The sequence below is a fragment of the Cyanistes caeruleus genome, chromosome 21 (genome assembly GCF_971803275.1).
Source record: "Cyanistes caeruleus chromosome 21, bCyaCae1.hap1.1, whole genome shotgun sequence".
Lineage (NCBI taxonomy): Eukaryota > Metazoa > Chordata > Aves > Passeriformes > Paridae > Cyanistes > Cyanistes caeruleus.
This window is the reverse complement of record NC_141721.1, coordinates 8,819,558-8,846,125: the sequence shown is the minus strand read 5'-3', so window position 1 is coordinate 8,846,125 and position 26,568 is coordinate 8,819,558. Positions and strand designations below refer to the sequence as shown.

Below are 26,568 nucleotides of genomic sequence, written 5' to 3'. Positions count from 1 at the left end.
CGAGCTCCAGATCCCTGTGCCCTGCAGAGACTCGCAGTACTCGCTGGCTTCTGTCTTTACCCTTCTCCTTTTCTCCATGGCCAGGTTTCCCAGCAGCGGCTTATGGACCAGTAGCAGCGGCAGCCGTGGCGGCAGCAAGAGGATCAGGTAGGGGGGCCCGTGGAAGAGCAAACCCTCAGAGTGCAGGGTCAGGTAAAAGCTCTGTCGGTATTCTGTGTGGCTGCAGCTCTCCATCATTTCTCTGATTTTCCTCACACTTATCCTGGGGACCTGAAAACAAGCAATCAAAAAAAATAAAAAAAAATTTAAAAAAATATAGAGAAAAAATAAGTACTCAATCCCAACCCAAACCCAAACTACAAGCAGAGGCCACGGGGGCTGGAGCACCTGCAGGAGATTGGCGTGAGAACTGCCAAAACCAGGGTAGATATTCCAATTTGTTTCTTTCTTTATTCCTTTATTGCGTTGGTTTCTTTGTTTGGTTTAAATTCAAGGCCCTAAAAGACACCCCAAAAAAGATTAATTTGTGTTTTCAGAAAAAAAGGTTTGTTTTCTCACAGGAAGCTGGGGTTGGGTAGAGGCGGTGGCAGCAGCTCTGGGTGCTCCCGCCATGCCCAGAGCCACCGTCACCTCCTCCACCATGGCCAGCATGGGGCATCCCCCTGGCGAGGGGCCACGTCCCTTGGGATGGCACCGCTCGTGCCATCGGCCCCAGCACACGGCTGACAGTTCACCATCCCTGCCTGCTCCAACCCCACTGCTTCCATGAGGAACGACAAAGCTTTTCTTCTGTCCTTCTGAAAACTTTCTACTTTTTTTTTTTTTTTTCCCCTTAAGGGAAATAAAGAAATTGTTGCCAATTGCCATTACTGCCTTAGGTTTAAATTTTCTGAACACGTGAATCAGCGCTTTGCTCAGGTGACAGAGTTCAGAGCAGCCCTCGGTGCGCTGTGGGCTCCCAAAGCAGGCCAGGATGGAGCCGCTGCCGGGATGGAGCCGCCGCCAGTCCCGTGTCCCCTGTCCTGGCGTCTCCTCAGAGGACACGGGGCTGGCAGCACCTCCCAGCTCACTCCTGGCTGAGCTGGGGGCTCTCGGCGGCTTTTCGGGCAGTGCCACCGGCTTATCGAGGCTCTTCCCGCAAAGCCCCGACGGCGTGAGGGAGCAGGAGGTGGGCGCAGGCCCGGGCGTGTCTCGAGCGAGAGCCTGGTGCCGTGGAGGCCAGAGAAAGACACCAGGAGAACTCCGTTCCATGCAAACTGGCACTGCTTGCAGGCTACAAAGGACTCTCTGTACCAGTTCCATCCTGTGGCATGTAGAGAGCGCCTAAGGGGTGACTTGCCAGCCTGGTTGTGGGGATCCCCCAACTCCCAGCTTCTCCTACTGCCCCGGCACAGAGGGGGAAAAACAAACCCAAAGAGGGGAAAAAAAACCCCAAACCCAAACAAAACCCAAGATTGCTTTTGCATATGCTTCCAGGAAAACAGACCTCATTGTTTCTGCCTCTTCCTCATGTTTTGCCCTTCAGGTTTTGTTTTACGTGCAAACAGACCTGGTGAGTTGCCCCTTAGCAAGGCACAGAGGGTTTGGCTGGATTAACGTTGCTTCCCTGATTATTATTATTATTTTTTTTAATCGGAGTGCTTTTGGTGCCCATTACAACTGAACTGAGCATTGATCAATTCTGTGCCTGAAAATCATTTGTCTTTAATTTGAGTGTTTTTTGGTTTCTCTTTTGTTGGGTTTTCTGATTTGTTTTTTCGGTTTTTTTGTTTTTTGATTTGAACTTGCAATACAAAACTAAATCTAACCCTAAATTAACAACACCCTTTCTGGCAAGTTTAAAGAGCAGTATGGTGTTTGGAAATGTCTTTTCAAGCCTCAAAATTGCCTGCGTGCACAAAACTGGCAAAAACCCCAAAACTGAATTCAAAGAACCCCCGTCCCATCCCCAGCCCTGAGGTCTCAAGGAGGAAGGTGGGTTTGTCACCGGCCCCGCTCACATCCGCACCAAGCCGTGGTCTGGGAACGGGGGGATTTCCGTAGAGCCATCTCCATCCAAAGCTGGTTTTGGAAGGGACATCTTGGGTTTGCCACTCCATCAGCAATGGTAGTGAATTGTATCCAGGAGCAGTGGAGTCGGATCGATCTTGCGCTGCTGTGTACGGGCCCGATTCATTACAAGAAAAATGGCTGGGGTTTTTTCCTTCTTTTCAGCTGGGTTTTTGTTTTCCCTTCACAAATTCGCACAGCCCTCCTTCACGTGTGCCTGCTCCAAAGCACAGAGCACAGCCCCTTTCTGCCAGGAAATGGGAAAGAGCTGGGACACACCCGGGCAGGCACATCCCACCACCCCCAGCTCACTGGGAGAGCTCTGCCCAGGGCTGCTGGAGCGGCCCCAGCACAGAGCATTGTCCAGGAGGTTCCTGGAAAGCATTGATGACTATCCATGTCATCAATGTCCCCATCACTGCTACCTCTTCAGCAGCTCTCCGGCCCCGTCCTGCCGGCTCTTCCCCACCTTCCTGGCATCGGTGCCGGCACAGAGACTGAGCACCTGCAGGGAGCATCCACCTTCAGCTGCGTGTCTTGGTCTCCCCAGGAAGCTGCAGCCCTCTCACTCCAAGCCCCTGGGCACTGACCACCTTGGTTTGTCCCTGGGGTGACATTCCTCCTCTTGGGACACCTGCATGTTTGCTGAGTCAGCAGGGAGCCTGCTGGGGGCGAGTGCCTGCTCAGGGCCTCCTCCCTGCCCTCACCCCTTCTTTTTCGACGGCAGTGTGTCACCAACTGACCTTGCTAGATAAACAGGTTCTTCTGTGTCACAGCAGGTCTGTCCTACAACCAGCAGAAAGGGACACGTCCCTGTCCCCGTGCTCAGTGCCACCATAAATTCATGTCCCGCGTCGCTGCTCGCGTGCCGGCCGGGTGAGCGCGGCAGTGCTGCTCATCATAAATCACGTCCCCAGTCGACATCCCAGTGATGAGGTGATAGCTGAGGTCCTTCCAGCAGACAGAGGTCTGGCCACATCCATTCGCTCTGGGTGGGGCTGTGCTGCCAAATCCCTCCACTGGTTTTGACAACCTCACCCATTCCTGTATTTTTTTAATGAATTGGGACCTGAGCCACGGAAAATGAGCAAAGTTAAAAGTCTGAATGCTGCAAACTCCTCCTAGACAACTTCACTATCAATGTCATGTTTCTTTTGAATCCACCTGACATATTTTACGTGTAAAACATTTTTGTCGTGTAAATGATTTTTTTAAAATACAGTCATGGGGGGGGCACATTTTTCCTCTTACATTTGACATGGGAGGGGTTCATCTGGCAGGAGAGCGAGGCGAGGAAAATTTGGCAGGAGAGGGTTTTCGTTCCTTCCTCTTTGCTTCATTGACAAGCCTGAGATTTTTCCAGTTCCCAACCTGTTGCTACCAGCTATTCCTCCCTGAGGACTGGAGACAAAACCCCTAAGGCCACACCAATCCAGCCCTGTCCCAGCTCCCTCGGGCAGGCTTTGCCCGCCGAGCCGGCCGGCGGCGCTCAGCGCAGTGGGACAGCGCAGTGCCGCGGCGCCAGGGTCTGCTCCCCACCCCAACCCCTGGCACATCTGGATTTTGGGCCGCAGTCCCGGCTTGCCAGTGCTGCCTTTGAGCCCTGCACCCCAACAACCCCTTACTGGACTTTATACTTGCCAGCTATAACAAATCTCGTAACGTGAGCTACTGACCTTGATGGTGAGTGTGAGCAGTTATGTTTTGTTGTTTTCTCTCTTGCTTGGTTGGGGCTGCTGTGAGAGAGGGTGTCTCTGAGGCAAACTTTCCGGCCTCTCTTACACTCGGACGTGCACACCTCCTCTCAAACACTCTTCTGAGCGCTCTCAGCGGGAAGGTTTGTCCACACCTATTAATCCTCTCTCAGTGTCCAGCTTCTTGTTAGTAGCAGCTGGTTGCATGTTTTTTGCTTGTTCGGACGAAACGGTTCAAGAAACGACTCATATCAACTCTTGAGAAATGTCTCTATTTTTTTGTACACTTTCTTTCTTTTGATGTTTTTTATTAATTTCCCTTACTTAAAAAACAAAACACCTGTCGTCCCGTAAAACATTTCACATCTCCCCTTGCCTGTTCTTAGAGTGTATGTATCTGTGGGACTGAACTAAATGCATGCACTGTAGTAGTCGTACTGGTAGCAGTAGACGTAGTTGTAGAACATGCATTGTCAAGTTGATATTACAGGCACCATCAACACAAATGAGCGTGGCAGATAAAAGCAGAGCCTTGGTCTGATTGAAAGCGTAGGGATAACACAGCAGAGAGCTGCTGACGGCTTGGATCCATAGAGCCCTATTCGTTAAATCCCATTATCTGGAAGTTTAAATTGAAGCCGGCTGTAGGCAACCTACACCCTCTGTACAAGAACCCGCACACGCTGTTATGCTGATAGTAAAACTTTTTTTTTTTTCAAATTAACCCCCCTAGGAATTAAAACACTGACTGTAACTGTATTCTCTTCTTTTTGTTTTGTATCCAAAAGAACTTAAGATATTTTTCAAATCATTTTACAATCATGGTTTCTCCATCAGCCTGTTACTTGTCCATATTAGCCCATAGACTCATTCCTTGGCGGTCGTAGACCAGATGTGCCACACGCAAATCACTCCATTTGGGAATCCAAATAATTCCGTGTGTGAGGCGGCTCCCCGCAGCCTGTCTTGAGCCACCAAGCAATTGTTTGTAGGTCATAAACCTTAAATCTTATTATGCAACTGAGACTCCGAGCTAGTGATGGGTCGTACTCATTGCCATGTCACCCAGCTTAAGGGAACATTTTTAAATGAAGATTTAACATTTCATAAATATCAGCATGAGGAGTTCGAGGCGAGTTCATCCTCTCTGCCACGAGCCAGCAGTGGCTTTGCTTCTCCTGCCTGGGTTTCTGTGCTAAACTTGGAAAATGCAGAGACAGCACTGCAGTCAGTAAATCCAACAGATGGTAATTGAGATCCCGAATTAGGCTTTGGTTTATTTGTTTAGTTTGCTTTATCAGAAAACATCCTGATGGGAGCAGAAGAGCTCCTCTATGGTGTGGTCACCCCTCCCCTCCTCCCCACGCCCTGGCCATCCTAAAAACCAGCTGTGCTGGGTGGGAGCATCTCCCTGCTCTGCTGGGCAGAGCCACACACTCATTAATGCACTTAAGGCAGCAAGGGCTTTCAAAGGAAATCAAACATCCAGAATGGGTTTTCCAGAGTAATTAAGGATTTGTGTCTGCTCCTTACGTCTCATAGAACATGGAGTAAATCAAGCAAACAAGCACTGGGGCTGACACAGTGCATAGTGAGCTGAGCTGCCCCTGGTGCTGCCAGGGAGCTGAGCATTCGTGTGCCAAGGCAGGGATAAGGTTCCCTTTGGATCTCAATCTTCCAGGGAAACGGGGAACCCGCTGTTCAGTGCCCCCGGCACAGGATGAAGTGAGGGGTGTGCCAGAAAGTCAGCAGAGCGATGAATGGCATGGGCTCAGGGAAGCCTTGTCTGACACTTGAGGAGGGTGCTCCAAAATCTGATCTGCTCATAGTTTAGCAGTGGCCATGAAAAGGGGGACAGTGGTTGTGTGTGCAGGGGGAGAGGAGCTGCCACAGGCTCATGGAGGTGTCAGGAGGAGCATTTCAAAGATCCAGCCACGAACCAATCTGGGACTTCTGCGGCCCGCTGGGAGGACTCCCTTGTGGCACGGTGGCTCTGGTGGAATTGCTCTCCCTTTTTTATTCTCTTCTATAAAAGTACATAAAGTTTAATCCAGGCTATGTAATCTCAAAAGCCAGAACCTAACAAGTGGACCACTTGGGAGCAGCAAGGGCTGGAATTTCTCACTCCACTGGAACCGCCAGTAATTATGTGACAGAGCCTGGCGGGTGATGCATTGGGAAATTAATGGCTGCATCAGATTTTATCCTTTGCTTATCTCCCTGGCAGAGGCAGCGTGTGCTGGGGAGCACGGCGGGTGGCCAGGCAGGGACCCCACACTGCGGGGGCTTTGGGGAGGGGTGGGAGCAAGGAAAATCATCCTGGTTTAAACAGGAATTCCATCAGCCAGACCCAGCATGGAGCAGCCCTGGGTGGTGAACGCGCTCTGGAGGAGCCACTCCTCATCCCCATGGGTGGTTTTGGCCTTGTCACTGACAATACCAGGAACCCTGCAGTTACTTGTTTTGCTGCTACCCCAAATTTATAAAATAATAATAATAATGAAAGGGATATCTTTTCTGTTTGACTCAGAAGTGCTGGGCTGCTCCAGGATGGGAGTCCCATAGGTCCTTTTCAGAGCAGGCTCCAGGCAGAAGAAACCCTGTCTTGTTTTACTGTAGGATGCCACTTTTGGATCTTTTTCAATCCTTGAGGGACTGAGCTTCTTCCTGCAGTGCCAGGGAGAAAATTCAGCAGATATGAAACAATTTGGTGCTGCTGCTGCTCGACCTTGGCCATAGCAGCCGGTGTTTGACACAGCGCTGGGCTGAAGTCTATTGAGGTTAAAATACATCAGCTTTAATCAATAATTTTGTAATAGAAAATCTTGTGCGCTTGATAAATCATCTCCAGTGCAATTAGTGACCACCTCTGAAGTGCAGTTGAAGTTAATCCGTAGCGAATTTAGCAGGTAACTTTTAATAGTCTTTTCCATCGGGAGAATTATTTTCCATGGGAAAATGTTCCTCAGAATGCTCATCCAGAGCTGTTTTTTATTTAGGATGAAATTCTTCTTTGTGAGGGTGGTGAGGCACAGGTTGCCCAGAGAAGCTGTGGCTGCCCCATCCCTCAAAGTGTCAGTTGGGCAGTGGAAGGTGTCTCTGCATATGGCAGGGGATCAGAACAACTTTGGTACCCTCCAAAGCCCTGCCACAGCCAATTATCCGTGTTCTATTCCCTTTCTCCCAGCAGAAGCTGGGGAACAGAGCTATTGGCACTTGTAATTAGACTTTGCTCCCCTCAAGATGCAGGCAAGTTGTTGCAGAGTTTGAAGTTGTGTTTTAGCACGTGCTCTCCAGTGCATGAGATCTTTGAGCACAGGATGGTGCCTCGTGCATTTTAATCCCTAAACAGGCAAAATGCTGTCAGAGCTGAGGGTACTTTGCCTCTGCAGCAGCAGTTGCAGGCTGTTAGCCATTAGTGGAACAACTGCAAACTGTGAGGCAGAGCGCATTGGACTGATACACTACTGTCAGTATCTTCATGCTGATTCTCCCCCCAAATGCTTTAAAAGTAAATACATAATTACAGTGATGTTTTTTCTCACTCTCTTCTTTCTGAAACAGAAAGCTGCCGGAGGAGCAGAGTAGTTTTTCCTTGCAGCAGATGTTGGTGTGCATCTGGCTCCGTGTGAGCTCGAGAAGCACGGTGGGTTAGGAGCTGCCAGAGAATGCAAAATGGATCTGCAGGTATAGAAACCTGAGCTGTTCAAAAATAATAGACTCACACAGCTGGGGCCTTTGTGAGCATTTCCTGATGGTTAAAAGAGCCCAGAACTCTGTGCCCTGGTGAGGGTTTGGGGTGTCAGGTGCTGACAGTATGGTTGGTGCCACCAGCTCTCTCCCAGGCACTGAGTGCTGGGCAGCAGCTTGCCTGGTGGAGACCCTCCTGCAAGAGGGGATGGCTGTACAGGGGATGGGGACTTGCAGGCTGGATGCCTCCTCTGTTACCTGGATAATCCCCCTGTGCTCCTGAGCATCCCCCCAGCCCGTGGGGTCCAGCAGCAGCCGGAAGGTGCCCCCCAGGCAAGGCCCTCCTACTGCTGTGACTTGAATTATGCAGCAAAACAAAGACCAGTTTTTGGTTTAATTTTCCTCCTGTATTGTCTGTTATTGTACAAAAGGCTTCAATTTCAAATTACAGGAGTGATAGCCAGTTAATGTGGTACAGTGGGAGGCCGGAGTTGCTGTTGCTATGGCAATGGAGTTCGGCTCATTTGTTTTGTAGATGAGTAATTACTACGCAATTAGAGTAGGCTAAAAATAAAGGGGCCTTTTGTTCCCTCTTACTCATTAATATTAATAAAAGACCTGTCCGGGCTGTGGTAAACAATTAATGCAGATGTGGTTGCCCATGGTAAAATTAACAGCAGCTTTCGTGCTCCTCGGCGTGAGGTGAAGGCGCCGGCATCACCTAGCCCAGCTCTTCCTTCATTTTAAATGGAAAAATGGTTACAGAGGGGTCTGTGATACCCCAGAATCTGAGCTTTAGCTCTTATTTGCCAGTTGGATGGGTGGTAATAAGTGTTAAAGCTTCGTGTGCAGGCACAGACAGAAGGAGCAGCGCTGGGGTCGGCGCCTACGACACAGCGAGCGCCTGCAGCCCACCGAGGGCTCTGACAGGAACCCGGCCACAGCAGCTCCTCTTGCAGACAGCTCCTCATTCATCCCCCTTGGATAAATGCCACGGCTGGAGCAAGAAACTTGCCCAAAAAACCTGAGCACTGGCAAGGACAAGTGTGGTGCTGCTAAAGGACTCCAGCACGGCGTGATACAAACATGGATTGACAAAAAAGAGTGTAAGGAACCCAAGCATTTGATGTGAAGTAAAAAGATGACAGTACACTTAGCTTGGGTATTAGGATGAAATTGTTCCCTGTGAGGATGGGGAAGCCCTGGCACAGGGTGCCCAGAGCAGCTGTGACTGCCCCTGGAAGCATCCAAGGCCAGGCTGGACAGGGGAAGGTGTCCCTGCCATAGCAGGGGTGGCACTGGACAGGCTTTAAGGTCCCATCCAAACCATTCTGTGATTCTGTGATTCTGTCTAGTATGTAAACATCAATCACATCATATTTTAAATTAACTGTAAAACCAGTCAAATTGGCAGGAACCAGTTACGAAAATGACTTAACAGGACAGCATTTATCTGCCCCTTTGGTTTATTTGTGAGTTCCAACAGAGCTGGTGAACATCCCGTGCCTGCAGAGAGGGAGAGAGGGAGCAGCACAGAGCTGGGACAGGGGCGGAGGCTGATGAGTGGTCACCAGCTCCCTGCATCATCCCTGGGGTGCTCAGCACCCTTCGAAAACACCGTCAGGAAGGCAGAACCTCTCCAAAGGGTAAATAACCCAGCCCAGAACCCTGAATCCTCTGCTGGGGGGCTGTGGATGAACAGAACCACATCCCTCCCGAACTGTTTAACTAATGGAGGGAATCGTAGCAGAGCCTTTGTAAGGTCGACATTTGTTTGTTGTTAAGGATCTAATTAGAAACATGAGAGGAAGCTGAATGGCTGCTTGCTCGGCTAATTAGCGACATGCACGAAGACCACTTTGAACTTCAAGGACACAAAGCTATTAGCGCTTACATCAAAAATGGATTAAACTTCTGTGCTTTTATAATGATTAAAGATGAGCCGCTGGAGAGGAAATCCTTTTGTAAGGCTGTGACAAGAGCTGGCTCCCTGACTGCAGCTCCTACAAGCGAAGCTTTGTGTGGCCTCCGTGTCGCGCTCGGCCCTGCGCGAGTGACACCACTAACACACGCTATGGAAAATGGGATTAGGCAATAAATATTGATCGTTGGCAAAAAATTACAGCTGAGCTGCAAAGTGCAGTGATTTGTCCTGCTGCATAACTGCAGGAACTAGAACAGCTGGGCTTGAATGCGCTGAATTTTGTGCCTTTTCTTCTGCAAATTGGTGCACATGGGCAGCTTCCAGATGTGGTGGGTGCCTTGGATTCAGTGCAGTACTTAGCAGAAGCAGGGCGTTCACATGCAGCAGTGAGTTTGTAAAACACCTGCACCAGGTGAATTTTTATCTTGCCTAAGCTTGTGGAAGCTGCCCAGCTCCTGCTCCTGGCTCATCTCAGGTAGTTCAGCAGTTGGTTTGTGTCGTGCTGCGGCTGCAGGAGCAGCGCGGTGGGAGGACACTGAGGCTGCAGCAGGAGCAGTGGCCACAGGATCCCAGGTGCCATTATCACCCCATTGTGCCCAGCTCCAGGCAGGTGGGCAGCACTCAGCCCTCCCTTCTGGTTCCCACTCACTTCCAGCGGTAATTGCCGAGCAGAGCCAGCTCGCCACCCACTGCTTGCTGTCATTACCCTGCGATATTTTGATGTGTGAAGCCGTTTCCGAAGGGGCTGCAGAGGCAGAACAACCTTTGAAAGTGTGACTGCAGCTAGAAAATAACGTACAAACAGTACCTTGTTAGGGCAGATCTTGGTGTGTCTCAGCCTCATCACCACTTATTTTGCTGATGAGCCCGACAGTTGTTGTATTTTCCTTTATCCCTGCAGGGCCAGTGTAGCTGCAGGGGAGGGATAACCTGGGGCAGCCTGGCTGCTCCCCATTACGGAGCGTGTCGGGGTGGCAGGGAAGGCACAGTGCTCGTGTTTGATTTTCCAGTCAGGACTGAGCCAGCTGTCATCTGTAGCTCTTCACACTTGCAGAGGAGCCGTGTCTGCCACAGGGTTCTTAGAGAGAGAGTTTGCTTTTCAAGTCTGCTTGGGAAGAGTGAGAGCAGAGGGATGCAGGTCCCCATGAGAGATGTACAACATGGCAGCTCTCGTCGTGACGCCAGCGTTACTTGTTTTTCTGGTTTGTCTCCCACTTTCTCTTCCAGCGAGTTGGGAGCTGTTTGTACCTTGTTATTCTCCAGAATATCTGGTGTGTTTCCAGCTCATTATTTCTGAGACGTTTGTGAGCTGGAGCATTGATCCGAGTTCGAGGTGTGCCACACGCTGCCTCCGACAGAAACCACGCTCTGTAAAAGCTCAGACGCAAGGAAGCGATGCTTCCAGTGGCTCAACCTGACCACAAATGAAGGGGTTTGGAGCTCTGCAAGGTGATTGGTATAGAAGAAAAAGAGCCTGAATATGAGCTTTTATTTCTCAGTGCTGTGGCAGTGCACTCCTGCAGCCTGAATAGGCCACTGAGAACCAGGAGCACCGATGTCTTATTTCAGACTGGCATTAATTTGTACATCCAGTCCCAGGTAAATGACATTCTGGTTGTTAGCAGCTCTGAAAAGCAAGGTACAAACTCCCATTAACTTCAGCCCTGGCTGCACAAAGAATTAGCTTTGGCCAAGCAATCTGTAACATGGGTGCAATGCTGCTAATTATATTTATCAGGCTCTGAGCACTAATGATGTAAGATTTGCATGCGGTGCTGAAGTTGTGCTGGTTATTTAAAGTGTGGGTGTCACGCTGTGAGTGCTGCTCTGTTAGTCATGCATGCAACAGCGTGGCCATTAGTGCTACACTCTGGGACCCTCAGGGTCCCCAGGGAAGGTGGGATTGTCCCCACGCCACTCATGTGGCTTTGCTGTGCGGCAGTTGTGCTTGGGTGGCTGCAGAGGCAGCACAGCAGGCTTGGGAACAGGTGATACTCCTTCTGTGACGGTCTTCTCTTAAAGGCCAGCAAAATGGACTCAAGTGACTCAAATTCATAAATTCATAGAATCCTAGAGCAGGTTGGGTTGGAACGAACCTTAAAGACCATCTAGTCCAACCCCATGTCATGGGCAGGGACACCTTCCACTGCACCAGGTGCTCCAGTCTGGTTTTGAAATTAAATGCCACCAGGCTGTGGGGCAGTGCCCGGTCCCAGCTGGGCTGCTCAGTGCCCTGCCCAGTGCCCCCGTGCCCTGCCTGCTCCCATCTCTGTCAGCAGCATTCAATGTTATCATTTACTTCTTCAAGCTGGAAGATGATGTTTGCAGCATGTTCTATGAATTTTTCATAAAGAGAGAAAAACAGACTAATCTTGTGAGCTTTGAGTCTTGGTGGTGGGTAATGGCTTTGATTTAAAGCATTTTGTCTTAATGATAGTTATATTGAAAATTTCCTGCTGCTTTCAAGCACGTTTAGTTATTATCATAAACATTGATGGTAGAAATGCCTGCCAAATTGTGCGTGGCTGTTTATGGCAGATGAGAGAGTCATCCAGAAATTAGAGTGCTGGATCAACAAGTTGTGAAGAAACCTGTTTATACAGGAATCCACCCTGAGGGCAGTGGGACAAGGCAGGAACGAGGGGAGTCTTGAAGGAGAAAAGGGCTGGAGATGGCCAGCTCTGGTTGTAGGACATGCTTGACAGGAGATGAAAAATTAATTTCTGATGAGAACCATAGGATCATTTATGTTGGAAAAGACTTATAAAATCAGTGAATCTTATTTTAACCCCACACTGCCAAGCTCCCCCATCCCTGCAGAGCTGCTCACCCCATGCATGGCTGCCCAGGGACAGGAAATATCCTGCCTCTGCTCAAAGAGGAAATCCAGTGAATTGTGGTGGTTTCTTTCCCCCATGAGGATTTCCTCACCTGTGCACTGTGGCAGGGAAGACAGACACACATTCTGCACTGTTCCACTGTTCCTGGAGTCCCCTGCAGAGGTGTTTAAGTCTTTGGGTTTTGGTGCTGTAGGAGAGGGAAGGGTGTCACCAAGGCTCCATGTGGGCTGTGTGCAGGGGACAATGATCCCCGTGCAGTGTCTGTCTTACTCCTCTGTCCAGATTGTCCTTGGTTTGTTTCCTTTGAAATACAGTACATTTTAGTGGTGCCTAAGTGGGTTTTTTGTCATCAGGTCTCATTTACCAGTCCCTAAAGGCCTGACTGTCATCCCAGTACTGTGTGACTTCCCCTCATAGGACAGTAATGTCAAAATCCTCATGTTTCTTCTCCTTTTCCCTTCCTCTTTTCCCTCATCATTTGTGGCTGAATTGAGTTTATTTGGGTGGGATTCCAGCATCCAGCTTGTCGTGCTTTGCCCAGGCCCAGCGCGTTCGGGCCCTCGTTAGCGTAACGCTGCTCGTAAGGCAAATGTCAGCAGGAATCCTGACTTAGAAATTTCTCAAGAGTTCATCGAGGGAGAGTTTATCTTTCAGCAATGACCTTTCCTGTTGAACACGGATTAACGTGCAAGCAGGGTCTGTGTGAGCGCGGCAGTTTGCCAGAGAAGGCTCTGGATGCGCATCCCTGTGCTCTGCCTGGAGCCTCCTGCCCCTACCTTGGCTTTGGGTTCCAGCTCTTGGCTCCTTGACATAAAACACTTGGCTGAACATGGAGAAGCATCTCACACATGTGTTAAATGGGGATAAAGGCGCTCTCCTGAACAATGGGTTGCTAATAAAGCCTCACTGCCTGAAGAGGTCCAGCTCTTGCTGTGCCAGCCCTGCACAACTCCCAATTCCACCAGCACCAATATTGGCATTAAAAGCTGCTGGGGCTGCTTTATGAACCCACTTTATTTTATATCACTCTGTGTCCCGTCTCACTTTCCCTCACTGCTTTTCAGTGCTCCCCAAGCCACTGTGACACTGGGCATAGTAAGCCTGAGGCTCCCCAAAGCCTGTCCCTCTGGCCTGCAGGCAAACATTCACCTGCTGATCAAAATTCACAGGCTCAGAGTCTTTTCTGTAAGAAAAAACACAGCAAATTCAAAGTGAGGCAAGCAAGACATTAACCTGCCCTGTTCCATCACTGCCAGAACTCCTGACTGCTGGCCCTTGATCTCCATCAGCACAGGAAGGAGCTTCTGTAGCCCAGAGGATGGAGGATCGCTGGGGCTGAAGATAAAAGGTGGTTGGCTGTGACTCTCCTGACCTTGATCTATCACAGGGCTTCCTGGGGACACTTGGGATTGTGAATTTTGCATAGAGGAAGCCTTCAAGCTGAAGGTGCTCAGGCACAGTGTCAGAGCTGTGAAGTTGCCTGCTGCAGGATGGTTTCCTGTACAATTGGTTGGGAAATGGGACCTGAAATGGGTCCTTTGCTGCCAGGACTTCCTGAGTGCTGGCAGTTCTTGGAAGGGGAGAAGATAGCCCTGCCAGCCCTCAGTCAATGCTGAATCAGTCTGATGGATCCAGTCAGCTCAGCCCATGGCTCTGCTGGGACCCAGCAGTGGGTCAGGCTTTGCTCCTGGTCCTGGCATCAGTCGGGGGTTCCCTCCCCTCCATGGACAGCACAATCCCCTGACAGTTTCTCAGCAACAAGCTTCCAAACATCTGCCCCAATTTCTGTTCTTGCCACGGGATGTTGGTGGCCAGGGGAAGGTCTCCAATTCCTTCCAGCCTGCAAGGAATTAACGTCAGTACTCAGCAATTCCCACAGTCCACAGCAGCTTTGGACAACTTCTGACAACCTCCAACATCAAGAATTTTGTCCTAAGGACACAGGTTTCCAAAAAGTATTAACTTTTCTTAGTGATGCTGTATCTGAAGTCTAGAGGATTGCACGCATTTTCCCTTCTTCCTTCTAGCCTCAGGGTGCTCCAGGTTTGTGTAAAACCAGCTCCTTTCCAGGTAGTTCTTGCCAGAGCACATCAGGATTTGCATGTTGGGGAAGTTGTTCAGGGTCCCTTTGCTGTGGTAAAGGTGTCTCTGGCTCCAGGTGAGCTCACCTGAGCTCCTGGAAGAAGACAAATGTGTGACAGCCAACCATGGCTGAGCAAATCATTCAAATACAGCTTTCTGGGGCTGCTGAGCCTCCTGCTAATTATGGGAGCTTTCTGTTTCATTTATAGGGTCTGGAGAAAAGTGTCGGCTCTGGAAAAGCTTCCAGCTTTTTCTGTGGAGTTTTTCAGGCACCACATGGAGAGGTGCCAGGGCATCCCAGCTTCCATACAGCACTTTCCAGGCTGTGGAGCAGCCTTTGGCATGCCCGTTTTCCCTCCCGTGAGCAGTGTGGAGTGTTGAACCCCTGGTCCATAGATGTAAAATCACCTTTTCATTACTACCCAAATAACCCATTGCCAGCTCTGCCTGCAGGTGTGAAAGCCTTACTTCCAGTCTTAAATGAGAGTGGGATGTGGGGTGTGGGGGCACAGAGATTCTCTCTGGTTCCTCAGTTGGTTGTTCTGGAGGTTTCTGGTGCTGCTGTGGGGTTTGCAGGAGTATTTTACTAACAGGATGCTTCTGGCCGTGCCGGGTCCCGCTGTTGCTCAGAGCAGCCAACTGGGTTTTCTGTGTGACTTGGCAGGAAAATTCACATCCATTTTATTGAACCAAAGGGAAGAAAAGGGGGGAAAAGTGCTGGCTTCTAGTAATAAAGGGCTTTGGAACATCTCAGCTGGATATTTTTCTTCACGAGTGAGAAGGCCAAATGTTATCTTGACATTTAATCTTTAATAATAAAAAAAGGCTCTTTGTTTGCCAGCGAAGTCCAAAATCTGTTTACTCTCTCATGCCTTATTTCTTTTAACTTGCTAGCTTAGATGTCCTACTTACCCTCCCCTGCTTCCAGTTCACAGCTGAGGTGAATCATTTATTGTCCAGAACTGACTTCCTTGTCACCACAGAGCCACCAGCTGCCAGGGGCACTTTCCTTGACCAGAGCTGGGGACCCCTTGGGCGATGCAGGGAAGGGCCAGGGCAGCAGAGGTGCAGCCTGTGCCCACCACAGCACTTTGGTGAGAGCCTGGTGGCTCTCAGGTGCTCTCCAGGCCCAGGAGAGCCCTGTGGTCAGTCCGTGCAGCTCTGACCCACGGACAAAGGGCACTCCAGGCCACCAGACTTCGTAACCCACTCAGGTGTTTAATGAAGATCACAGGGAGTTGCAGCCAGAGGAAAAGGCTGGAGTAGCCTTGGGGCAGCCTGGAAGGGTGGAGATGGCGGTGGCGGGGTCGGGTGCCCGGGCAGGGTCTGGGGCAGGCTGTGGTGTTGGGCCCACGTCCAGCCCCATTGGCCATCGTGTCCTGGCGCTGCCCGTGGTGGGGACACGGTGGGGACACGGCGGGGACACGGGGGGGACACGGTGGGTTTGGGCAGACCAGGCTCCCTGTGCTCCCCAGGGACCTTGCAGGTACCACCCAGGTGTAGCTCCAGCTTCCCGCAGCCATCTCCATCCAGCTCCTCCCAGTCCACTGACTTTTCTTTCACATTGAAACTTCTTCCTCATAAATTCTACATCCAAGAGCAGCTGTGAGAAATGCCTGAAGCCTGATCATCTAACATGCTTTAATATCTAAATTTCTTCTTCAGTATCATTCTTGTTTACATTGTTTTTCTTTCTCAAAAAAACCTCAAAAATTAAGGGAGGAAAAAATTAAATTTTCTTTTACTTCCACATTAGGAGGTGAGTTGTCATCCACCCTCTGGAATTCTTTTTTGCTTTTGATCTTTATTTATTTGTTTAATTTTGGTTGATGTCCCAAGCATGGTTTTGGAGACGAAGGTAGGTCTTCGCTCTCCAAATCAAAAGGAAAAAAAATAAATAAAGCAACACACTCCTTGGTCATATTTAAAAGAGAAAAATCCAAACTGTTCAATTCCATATCATTTAAAGAAAAAAAAAAAATCAACTATTGAACTATTTCTACAGCTTACTGATCTAAAAGGGCGGGTTTTTTCCAAAAGTATCGAATGGATCCAAAAAACGATATTCCTAGACGTGATTCAAGTTATTTGCTGTCAACATTTTAATATCAATATTACCACAATGTGTAGTCTCAAACTAGTTCCTTTGTAGTTTGCATGGGATGTGAATGCTGTCTCGGCGTGCCCAGACCTAGAGAACTTGTTACTACTGCATGAGCATCAAGTCAGATGTTGAAAAATACCTATTACATTTTGTGATAATTTGGTGAAAATGAGCACCTCCAGTCTCTGGTTGCAGTAGTGTGTTGAATGATTGTTCTTTTTTATTTTTTATTTTTTATTTTTTTTATATATATCCATATATATATTTTTGGAGCTCTAAGCTTCGTAGTAGTCCGGGCTGACTCTTCTCCAGTACTTGCTCTCCTCTCGCATGGCCTTGGTTAAGTGTTAGAATTGGGCCTAGGCTGTTTATTCTGGTGTTTGGCTTTGTAATACCGGTGCATGCCCGGCGTCTGGCCTCATACCCAGCTTTATTCTCTGCACACCAGTCTTGAATAGCTACAGTGCTCAACCGAATTTTGGCGCACCCGCTTCCCCGGCAGGCTCCAACCCAGCGCGGCCCGGAGGCTTCCCCGGGGCCAACAGCCCCGGGCCCGTCGCGGATCTCTACGGCACGGCCAGCCAGGACTCCGGCGTGGGTAACTACATAAGCGCCGCCAGCCCGCAGCCGGGCTCCGGCTTCGGACACGGCATCGCCGTAAGTACCCGTGCCAGGGCGGGGCTCGTGTCTGGGGCTGCGGGAGGGGCTCGGGCCGGGCTGGGGTGGTGGTGGCCCCACGGCGAGCGTGGCCTCTCGCTGCCGGAACCTGCGAGCGATGCCCGAGCCAGCGCTGCGCTCCTGGCTGGAGTTGTGGAGCAATCATTAGTTACCAGGGCCTTCCAGCTGGAATCGGTAAGGTTGGAAAAAACCTCTAAAATCATCGAGTCCAGCCTTTGACCGATCCCCAGCTTGTGAACCAGACCAATCACAAATGGCCACGTTTCCAGGGATGGTGACTCCACCACGCTGGGCAGCCCATTCCAGTGATAAGTCTCTCTTACACTGAAGAAATTTTTTTCTGAATGTCCAACCTGAACATCTCTTGGTGCAGACACTCCTTTGGAACTATCTGCAGCCAGACACGACATGTCTCAAAGGGCCATATTTAATAAATATGGGATTTAAATCCCTGCTTGTCCATATGGACCCAACTACCCCTCCTGGCTGATGCACCCTTTGGCGGGTAGAGCAACAGTCCCTGCTCCCACTAAACGAGCAAAATTAGCTCTTTAATTTGGCTGGTGGGACCCTCTTCACCTGTTTGCTGTCCTTTGGGGTCACTTCCAGCCAGTCCTGGCATCCCTGGCAGACCCTGAAAGCCGCAGGTTCCGAGCCAGGGCCCCGCTGGTCTGCGGGGTCACCGGGAGGTGCCTCCTAACGCCGCGTTGGGTCTGCGATCGCACTAATGAGGGGCAGAGATTGGCTTAACAAGGCTGCACGTGGCTGTGTCACCTGTGTGTGAGCATGAATGGGGCTGCCTCCGCCCCGCTGGCACCCCCAGCACAGAACAACGGAGGCTCCTGCCCTTTTTGGAGCACAGTCAGGAGTTGGTTTTTATCTCCTGGACACTGAGGAAGTGCAGAGGCTCCCCCAAAAGTCCCTCAAACCAAGAGGAGAGCTTCACTCCCTGATGGAATTGGATGGGGGGAGCAGGAGTGTAGTGCAGACAAAGTTCCTGAAACTTATTTTTATTTTAAAAAAGACAAACAAACCCTCTGCCTCACTTTGTGCCCAGTTCCCATCCTGGGCCTGCCCCTCCCGTGGTCAGACCGTGGACTTGACAATCCCTGTGGATCAATTCTAGCACAAACATGGAATATTACTGCTCTGCAAGGAGCTATATCAGTTCAGACTGCCACCTCTCACCACTTACAACACCTCTTATTTCCGTTTTTCACCTAAAAACCTGTTTGTGCTTGAAAACTTGAGTACTTTGGTCTCAGCAACATCCCGATTTTTCAAGTGATTGGACACCAGGTGCAAGCCTGGGTATCCAGATTTGTCTGCACTAACACTTCCCAAAGAACCATTTTATAATTGACTTGCAGATTGGCAGCCTCTTAATTCCCCCAATAACTGCAAAGAATCCCATAGCTTTTATTACATATATATTTACTTAACACTCTCCATTTACTAACCCTGGTTTAAAAATAAAGAAGGGAAAACCCCAAAGCTTATTTTTGCACCTGGGGGAATGAGAAGATGATGGTCTTGGAAAGGTGACCATAGGGTGGAGCACACCTGGTGACCAGAACAGCTCTTGGAAATCCCTATTCATGCTGGCAACACAGTCTTTCAAATCCTTTGATAATTTCTTGGCAAAATTAATAATCAGCTGTTCCCATGTATAGAGCACTGATGAACTTAACAATTGTACAATTTTAGGGACCTTTGATTGCAACGGCTTTTACAAATGGATACCATTGAAACGTTACACATGGTTGGTTGCCATCTCACTTGGAGGTATTACAGTATATCCCATTTGTACTTTGTGCTGAACTACCATCTCCCCTATATTTACTTTAAGTGAACAATTTTTTATCTTCATTTTGTCTTTCCTTGGCCTTTAATCATTCCTTTCTGTGATTTGTGTTACTCAAATCAACCTCACAGGCTGGAAACTGGACGACAGATCCAAAGCTAAACCCTCCAAAAGTCACTTTTTCATCTTCATGATGCTTCATGCAATAATTTGAAGAGGGAGAAAACCCAGAAAGCTGTGGGGAATCACCCCCAGTGCCAGCAGCCAGAATCCCAGTGGGATCAGGGATCTGCTCCCAGTGCTCTGCTCTAAAAGTAGCTGAGCCCCACTGCTTTATTACTGAGAAACCATCATTCTTAATTAAGTGCTGTACCAAATATTACAGCTAAAAGATAACATTGTAACTTGTAACCATAAAGCAATTATCAAGATTAAAAAAAAATTAAACCTGAGCAAATTAAATTAAAGGCATTACCTGAGCACCGCAGCCCTGGATCACTGCCAGTTTCCTACCCTTTGAACTAAGCTTGAGTTAATTAAATGTTTAATTTTTATTTTTTATTATTATTTGGCCTTTGGCATATTCATCTTTGCAAACAAATATTCTTAGCACTCGGAATGGAGTAGATTAGAAAATGCAATGAAAAACAGAAGTTATCCCAATTAAATGGCACGGGTTTGCCTCCAGAGCTCCGAGCCCGGACAGGCAAAGGGAATAGATGTGACAGATTTTATTTCCCTGCTTCTTACCCAGCACTACATGATCAATGTCACATCACTTACGTTCAAAAATCAGTCTACAAAATTAGAATCAAAGTTAGTCAGGGGGCTGGGAACTGTGGAAAACATTTGGAGACTTTAAACTACATAAAAATAGATTTATACATAAACACTAGTGGATAAAGGGGGTTTCTATTTACTCTCCATCTCCACACACACCCCCAAGATCACCTGAAATTGTTCTGTCAATTGATTTGCTCCACCAAGGAGCGTTTTTTATGGGAAAGGAAAAAGTGCCATAAGCACTGTTGCTTAATCCCAGCTATGACTTGCACGTAGCGGTGTCTGCTCGCCGATCAATTTGTCAGAATCCTTCACGTTTCCTGGGCCGTCAGCCTCTGGAATAGTGAGGTGGTACCCGAGGCCAGCTGGAGCCCGAGCAGAACATCATAACTCAGGCTAATAACGCGCGGTGACGGCAGCTCCGCCAGATTGATGGGCTGTAATCACTCCTCACTTAGCACAGCCCATCGCCGCAGCCATCAGTTACTGGCCAGCGTTGAGACTCAAACCATTAACGACTTAAAAACAAAGTGCTTTTAATGTTGCTCATTACTAATTAAAATAGATTTTGAGAGGAGGAAATGAGCCTTATTATTAATTCCTCAAGGAACGCTGAGTTTGAAACGCTTGCGGCAGCGGCTGGTCCTGGCATCCCCGAGGCAGGACTTGGCTGAGCTGCAGGTTCCCAGGGCAGGGATCCGTTCCCACATCCCTGCAGGATGCTGCTGGGACCTCACCCCGAGCACAGCTATTTGGGAATGGCTTTTGGAGGTCATCCCAAAACGACCAGGGAGCATCCTCTCCTGGCCAGCCCCATGAGCAGCTACCTGCAGAGCCAGTGCCCGAAATATTTATATCTCTTTTCTATATTATACATCTCTGCTCTAAGCGCTGGCAGGGACGGAGCGTTGGGGGCTGAAGCTCTGGTATCAAACAAATCCTGGCCACCTCAGTGTGCCCAGATAAAACTTGTCACCTTCCAGGTTCTTCAGGTAAAACTCATTTTAGCCAAAGCCGTGTGAATTCATAGCATAACAGATGCCTGAGGAGCCGTTTTTGTCCTGGCCGTACATCAGCTCCCATTTTACTGTTCCTAAACCAGCCCAGCCAGGCCCCCAGTCCAGGCTTAGCTGGGATGGAGCTGGAAATAAGAGCAGGGAGTACATGAGGCCCCCTGTCCCCTGGGGGCTGTCCTGGGAACACCTCAGTATCCCAGCCGTTCCCTCTGCATCCTCCCTCGGGGTGGATCGGGGACGCCGTGGCCGCAAAGTGTTTGCAAACACTTTGGGTTTTTTTATTAAAAATCCTAATGGACCTCAATTAACTGTCCCTCTCCCATGTCCATGTCCCCCTTCTCCCCACGCAGAGTCTCTCTGGATGTCCGGGCAAGACAGGGCGAAGTTTCTGAAGGGCCCCACGGTTGGGTGATCTCATCAGACTTTGAGCACTACATCATCATCATCATCATCATCATCATCACCGCCAACGCAAACTGGAGGTGGCACTCGAAGGACTTGGGTTGTTTAAAATCTCTCTCATCATCTCATGAATCTGCTGTACTATAAAAACAACAGCTTTTAAAGTATGTATATAAAACCCATTTCTTGTTCGTTTTATTTTCTCGATGGGTCCCTCCTCCCCTCTTTTTAAGCCTCTCCAAACCCACATCTTTTCGTAGCCTTTTTGACATAGTCTCGTAGCCACGTAGTCAGAATTCTTTGTGTATGTAGCGAGAGCCTAACCATAGTGTAACTGTTATATTAAGGGGTTTCTTTTGCTTTTCTTTCCCACCTCCCCTCCTCCTCCTTCTCCTCCTCCCTTCTGTTTTACGTAGTTGTTGTTGCTTAAAGGATGCTGAGATGGTGACAGGAGCCTGGGCCACGGGGGGAGCGGAGCCAGCGGCGGGTGCGGCACGGGGGGCTGGCAGGGCACGGGGAGGGGGGAGCAACAGGTTCTCTGGCCCTTCTTTTCCTTTGTGGCATCTTGGTTACTCTAATTCTCTCTATTTTCGGCAATAAGGCGAGGGCGACAAACTTTTTGTGCGTCCTTTTTCTATATAAGTGCTTTTTTTTGTTGAAAGAGGTGATATAAGGTTTTTTGAAATTGTGAATTCTGAAAAAAAAAAAAAGAAAAAAATAATAAAATGCTGTAAATACAATTCCATTAACTACATAGAAACTATTAAGAAAGAGAAATACAAACCTATTTTTGTGATGGAGTCAGCCTAAGGCAGTTTCTCTATGAAAATGGATGAAAGAAGACAAGGAAGTTGTAGCCTTTCGGAGCGACTGCCGGAGCTGGCCCGGGGGGCTGTGATGCTGTGGGACCCTCCCAGCTCGCCCAGTTCATACCAGCAGCTCCGCTCTCAGACGTGCACAGCTTACAAAGGAACAGTCTAGTGGGATTTTTATTTTAATTTAAAACCTGCTTTTCCCAAAACTGATCAAGAAGCTACAATTTTTCCTACTTAGCGCATTTACGGTTCAAAGCACACCTTTATTTTGGTTTTGTTTTGGTTTTTTTTGGTTGATTGTTGTTTTTTCTTTTTTTAGACATTGTTTTAAACTAGATCAACTTGCTGTCCAGTCATTTCAGCTGCTCTGGGCACCCTGTGCAGGCAGAGCAGCGTCCAGCTTGCATGATTTCCTTTATTATCCATCACTTTCTGTATTATCAAATTAGAAAACAACTTTGGTTGGTTTTGGTTTTTTTATTTTCTTTTTTTATTTTATTTTATTTTTGGTTTTTTTTTTTTTGGGAATACCTCAGTGCTACAAGTTTCACCCTAGAAGCAACGGAAGATTTTAATTTATTGTAGTTGTAAACAGAATTTAAAAGAAATAAAGTATAAAACATCATTGCACTGTGACTGGTAGGGGAAAAACTGACAGTTTCCTATTTGCACATGTTTAATATTTGGCTGTTATATATATGGTCCTCTGTTGGGGGAGGAAACTTATGAAGGATATTTTTTAATTTAATTTTTTTAATATTGGTAAATAGGCCTGCAACAGCAAACTAGAAGTACAACATGGTAGGTGGCATTAAGAACATACTGTAGTGTGGATATATTTCTTCTTTTTTTAACGTAATATTGACAAGTTTTATTAATATTTTTTTAAATTGTTACGTTTATAAATTTGGTACTTTAGGTACAGCCAGTATAAGACACTGAATGCGACATTTGTTAAAAAGAGCTGCTGCACTCCTATTTTTGTAAATTTTACTAACAAGTAGACTAATGTAGACATTCAATAGACAAGGTAGAGCAAGGCATCTTTAACAAATCAAGGCACCATACTGCTAACCGAAAGGAGAAACCTTGTTTTTCTTGTTTTTAAAAAAAAAAAATCATGCTTTTTATGTAATATTTTAGGTTTTTTTCTTATTTCAGAACAACCAGGTTTAAGCAAAATGCTGGACGCTTTTTAAATATTGAGACTTGATCAAGTAATAAAAGAAATAAAACCGAATTCTTTAAAAAATAAAAAGGTAAAAAAAAAAAATACTACGAACCAAATTCCCTGCGATTCAGTGTGTGCCGTCAGGGAATTTTTTATTGCTATTTTGTCAATGTTGATGATGTACTGTACTACCAGTTGGTTTTCCTCTCCATTCCCTGTCACCTCATAGAATATTCTTTGTTGATCATTGTTGTATGTTAATAGTGTATAAAATGGCTTATCTTGTAAGAGTGCTGTCCTGATGGTAGTGTAGTGAATTTTTCCCCCCTCTTTCTCTCTTCCTCTTCTAGTACATATTGGTAGGTGTATCGTAATTAAGGTTAAAAATTTAGATGTAGTTAATCAGATTTAGGACCAGTAAGGATAGAACTTTCTCTTATTTAAGAAAAAAAAAAATGCTAATAATTTTGGGAAGGTTTTCCTTTTTTTGGTTTTTTCTTCTCTTTTTTCTTTCTGTGCTTTTTTTTCCTTGTTTATTATTTTTCTTTTGTTGATCTGATGCGGTTTCAACTAACCAAAGGTCTCACAATGTTAAAAATGCTGGCAAACTCTTAAGGCATTTGTAGATCCCCACCCTTGACTTTGGAAAGGGGATGTGCCATACTACCTTAAATGCTAATGCTAGATATGCAAAACTGGATTTTTTTAATTTATTTTTTAAAAGAGGGAGGCACGGTATATTAAAACGATTTTACTAAGAGAAAAAAAAAAAACATATTTTTTTAAGAATGCTCAGAAGAAATTGCTAATCTGTGTGAATATGTTTTAGATGTTTATATACCTTTTGAGAAGTCCCAGTGGCCCATAGCACAAATGTCGTGGAATCCAAGATGTTTTGATGTGGCTACCTAGACTAAGGTTCACGTTAGTCCCCCACTCATCTAGAAATCAATTTTAAAGGATTTTTTTTTTCTTTTTCTTCGTTTGTTTGGGGGTTTTTTGTAAATTTTTCAGCACAGAGGTTCAGCTCCACCTTTGTTTTACTCAAGCCCAGGGAGCGAAGGCCGGTGGAGCCATGGACTGGTTGGGTTGGAGGGACCCTACAGTGCCACCCTCCATGGCAGGGACACCTCACTCTGTCCCAGGGGCTCCAAGCCTGCCCAGCCTGGCCTGGGACACCCCAGGGACACTCACAGCCTCTGCAGCCCTCAGAGCCAGGGAAAAGCTCTCGGCCCCAGCCTGGCCAACACGAGGGGCTCCAGGCTCTGGGTGACCTGGGCCAGGGACATTTCCGAGGAGCCACAGGTGCTTGGGACCCTCCCCCTTCAAAGAACCCGAGTCCTTTGTGATCGGCTTGATTAAAGCAAAGCCTGATCTGTCCTTTGGAGTTTTTATTTTTTCTTACACTTCATAAATGTTCATTTTGAGTTGAATTTGTAGCTTGGACTTTAAGGTAGCATGGCTCTCTTTGCTGTAAGTTGTTTTTTTTTCCATTGTACAGCAGCGTCTGCTGGTGAATGTCACACATCTTGCTAGGCTTAGTTAAACCATTGGGTAATTGTGGGTGATAACGACCTGAAAGGTGTTGGGATTTCTTTTCTTCCCTGCTTTCATCTGTAGTGTGAATGAGGGCTAGCGACTCCAGCCACACTTCCCTTCTTGTTTCGTTTCTGCCATTCACTCAATGCAACATAATCAATAATAAAGCAATATAGTTTACTACATTTTTACTCAAGGCCAGCCATGGTTCTGTATGATATTGCATATGAAACTGTTTACAAAAACAAAAAAAAAAAACAACAAAAAAATAAAAATAAAAAAAAAAAAAAGAAAACAAAAAAAACCCAACACTAACTCATAGCTGTCTTTTATGCTATGGCAATGTCTCTTGGGTGGAATCTTCTGAATTCTTTTTTTTAATGGTTTGGTTTGTTTTTTTAAAAGCGACACAGTTGAGAGAGGGAGAGCTGAGGTTAGTGTTAGGGCAAAGAGACAGGATGCATCGAAGACACACCGGCAGATCCCGGTCTGCGCACAGACACTGTAGAGTTTCCTACGTACAGAATCCATCGACCCCGTGCGAACACTACGTGAGGAGATTCTGTAAGCTAAGCAATACTTTAATACTGTAATAAAATTACCAAAAAAAACCACAATAATAATAATAAATAATAATAATAATAATAATTTTTAAAAAGAGAAAAAAAAATGTAGTTTGAGAAAGCAAATCCTCGTGGTCGGTTGTGGGCCCCCCCCAGCAGTCTGACTGTGTTGTGTGGAGAGCTCGGTGTCCGAGCAGGGCCCGGTGGTCAGCGGGGTCAGCCCCGGCCCCAGAGCCCCTCGGGCTCGTCTGTCGCGTGACCGTCGTAGGTAGCACCCCCTTCATTCTCTGTCGTACGAGGTCTGAACTCCCATCAGTACTAGGATGCAAGTGAGCATTTCAGGTGGTCATAAATGTACCTAAATAAACTATGGCACAGTGGCAGGCCTAGCCCTTCCTTTTATACTTTAGTATGAACTGATGAGAACTTTGGTAGTGACTTTTTTTTTATATATATACATATATATATGTATCTATATATATCAAGCATCTTTCAGGTCTCTGTGTATGGCTTTCTGAAGCCCTGTTGTAAAATACTATGTGGATGGGGGTCTCTCACATCACAGATGTGGAAAGTATAATTTTATATTTGTATTTTCAAATAAATAAGTTTGTGAAAGGTTTCCATCCTCTACTGTGGTCCAGAAATCAATGTGTTTGTCTGACAAAAAAATACAATAAACTGTTTTGAACAGATCCATGGAGTCCATTTCATTTGGGTGGGGGGGGAAGGAAATATTTGCTCCTGTGGGATGATATCACCCCCATTACCCCAAAATTCATCACCTCGTTGCCCCTCCTGCTCCCACGGGGTGGGCAGCACATCCCTGCCCCGTCCCTGTCCCATGCCCAGTGTCCCAAGGCTGCTCCCTGATCCTGTGCTCTGCCAGGCACATCTCGCATCACTGATCCTATTTCCAGGAGGAGCAGTGGGTGGCCGTGGGCTCCCAATCCTGCTGGATAAATTCCCAGTTCCCCACACGGTTGCTGTGCGTTTTCCTCGCTGGAGTGACGCGCTCCCTCTGCCTTCACAGCCTCCCCAGCTCAGATACTCCACCAGAGGCTGTTTTTCCCTTTGGCACTTGGCCTGGAGCGGAGCCAACTTCCCCCCACCCCTCCTTTAGGTTGTAAACACTCATTATTCATCAGTCATTATTCCAGGATGGCACAGGTCCCTTTCCTGGAGAGCCCAGGCTGCGGGGTTGGGCAGGGATGGAGGGGATGCTCCAGGAGCCTCTCCAGGGCATCCTCTGGCTCGGCGGTCCCGGGGGCTCGGCCCGCCGGAGGTCAGCGCACGGCAGGATGCAGGACGGGCTCTCTGGAAAGCAGTCAACACATCAAGCCCTTAATGGGATTGATGATTAGTGGAGCACCGAGGGGAAAATTAGATTAGAAAAACAAATGAAAATAATTTC

At 47.7% G+C, this 26,568-nt stretch overlaps 1 protein-coding gene across 12 annotated transcripts in view; it reads left to right on the top strand.

Annotated features, from left to right (window-relative positions):
* MSI2 (musashi RNA binding protein 2) overlaps window positions 1-25,849 on the top strand; it is a 208,073-nt gene extending 182,224 nt beyond the window's left edge. For 2 of the 12 annotated variants that reach the window (XM_086860007.1, XM_086860018.1), the window contains 4 exons: window positions 85-192; window positions 16,832-17,040; window positions 18,769-18,846; window positions 21,015-25,849. In XM_086860007.1, coding sequence (XP_086716133.1) covers window positions 85-192; window positions 16,832-17,040; window positions 18,769-18,810 — 359 coding nt within the window. In that variant the 3' untranslated portion in view covers window positions 18,811-18,846; window positions 21,015-25,849. The other 10 variants (XR_015278583.1, XR_015278584.1, XM_086860013.1 and 7 more) reach the window with 10 other exon arrangements.
* The last annotated feature ends 719 nt before the right edge of the window (window positions 25,850-26,568 follow it).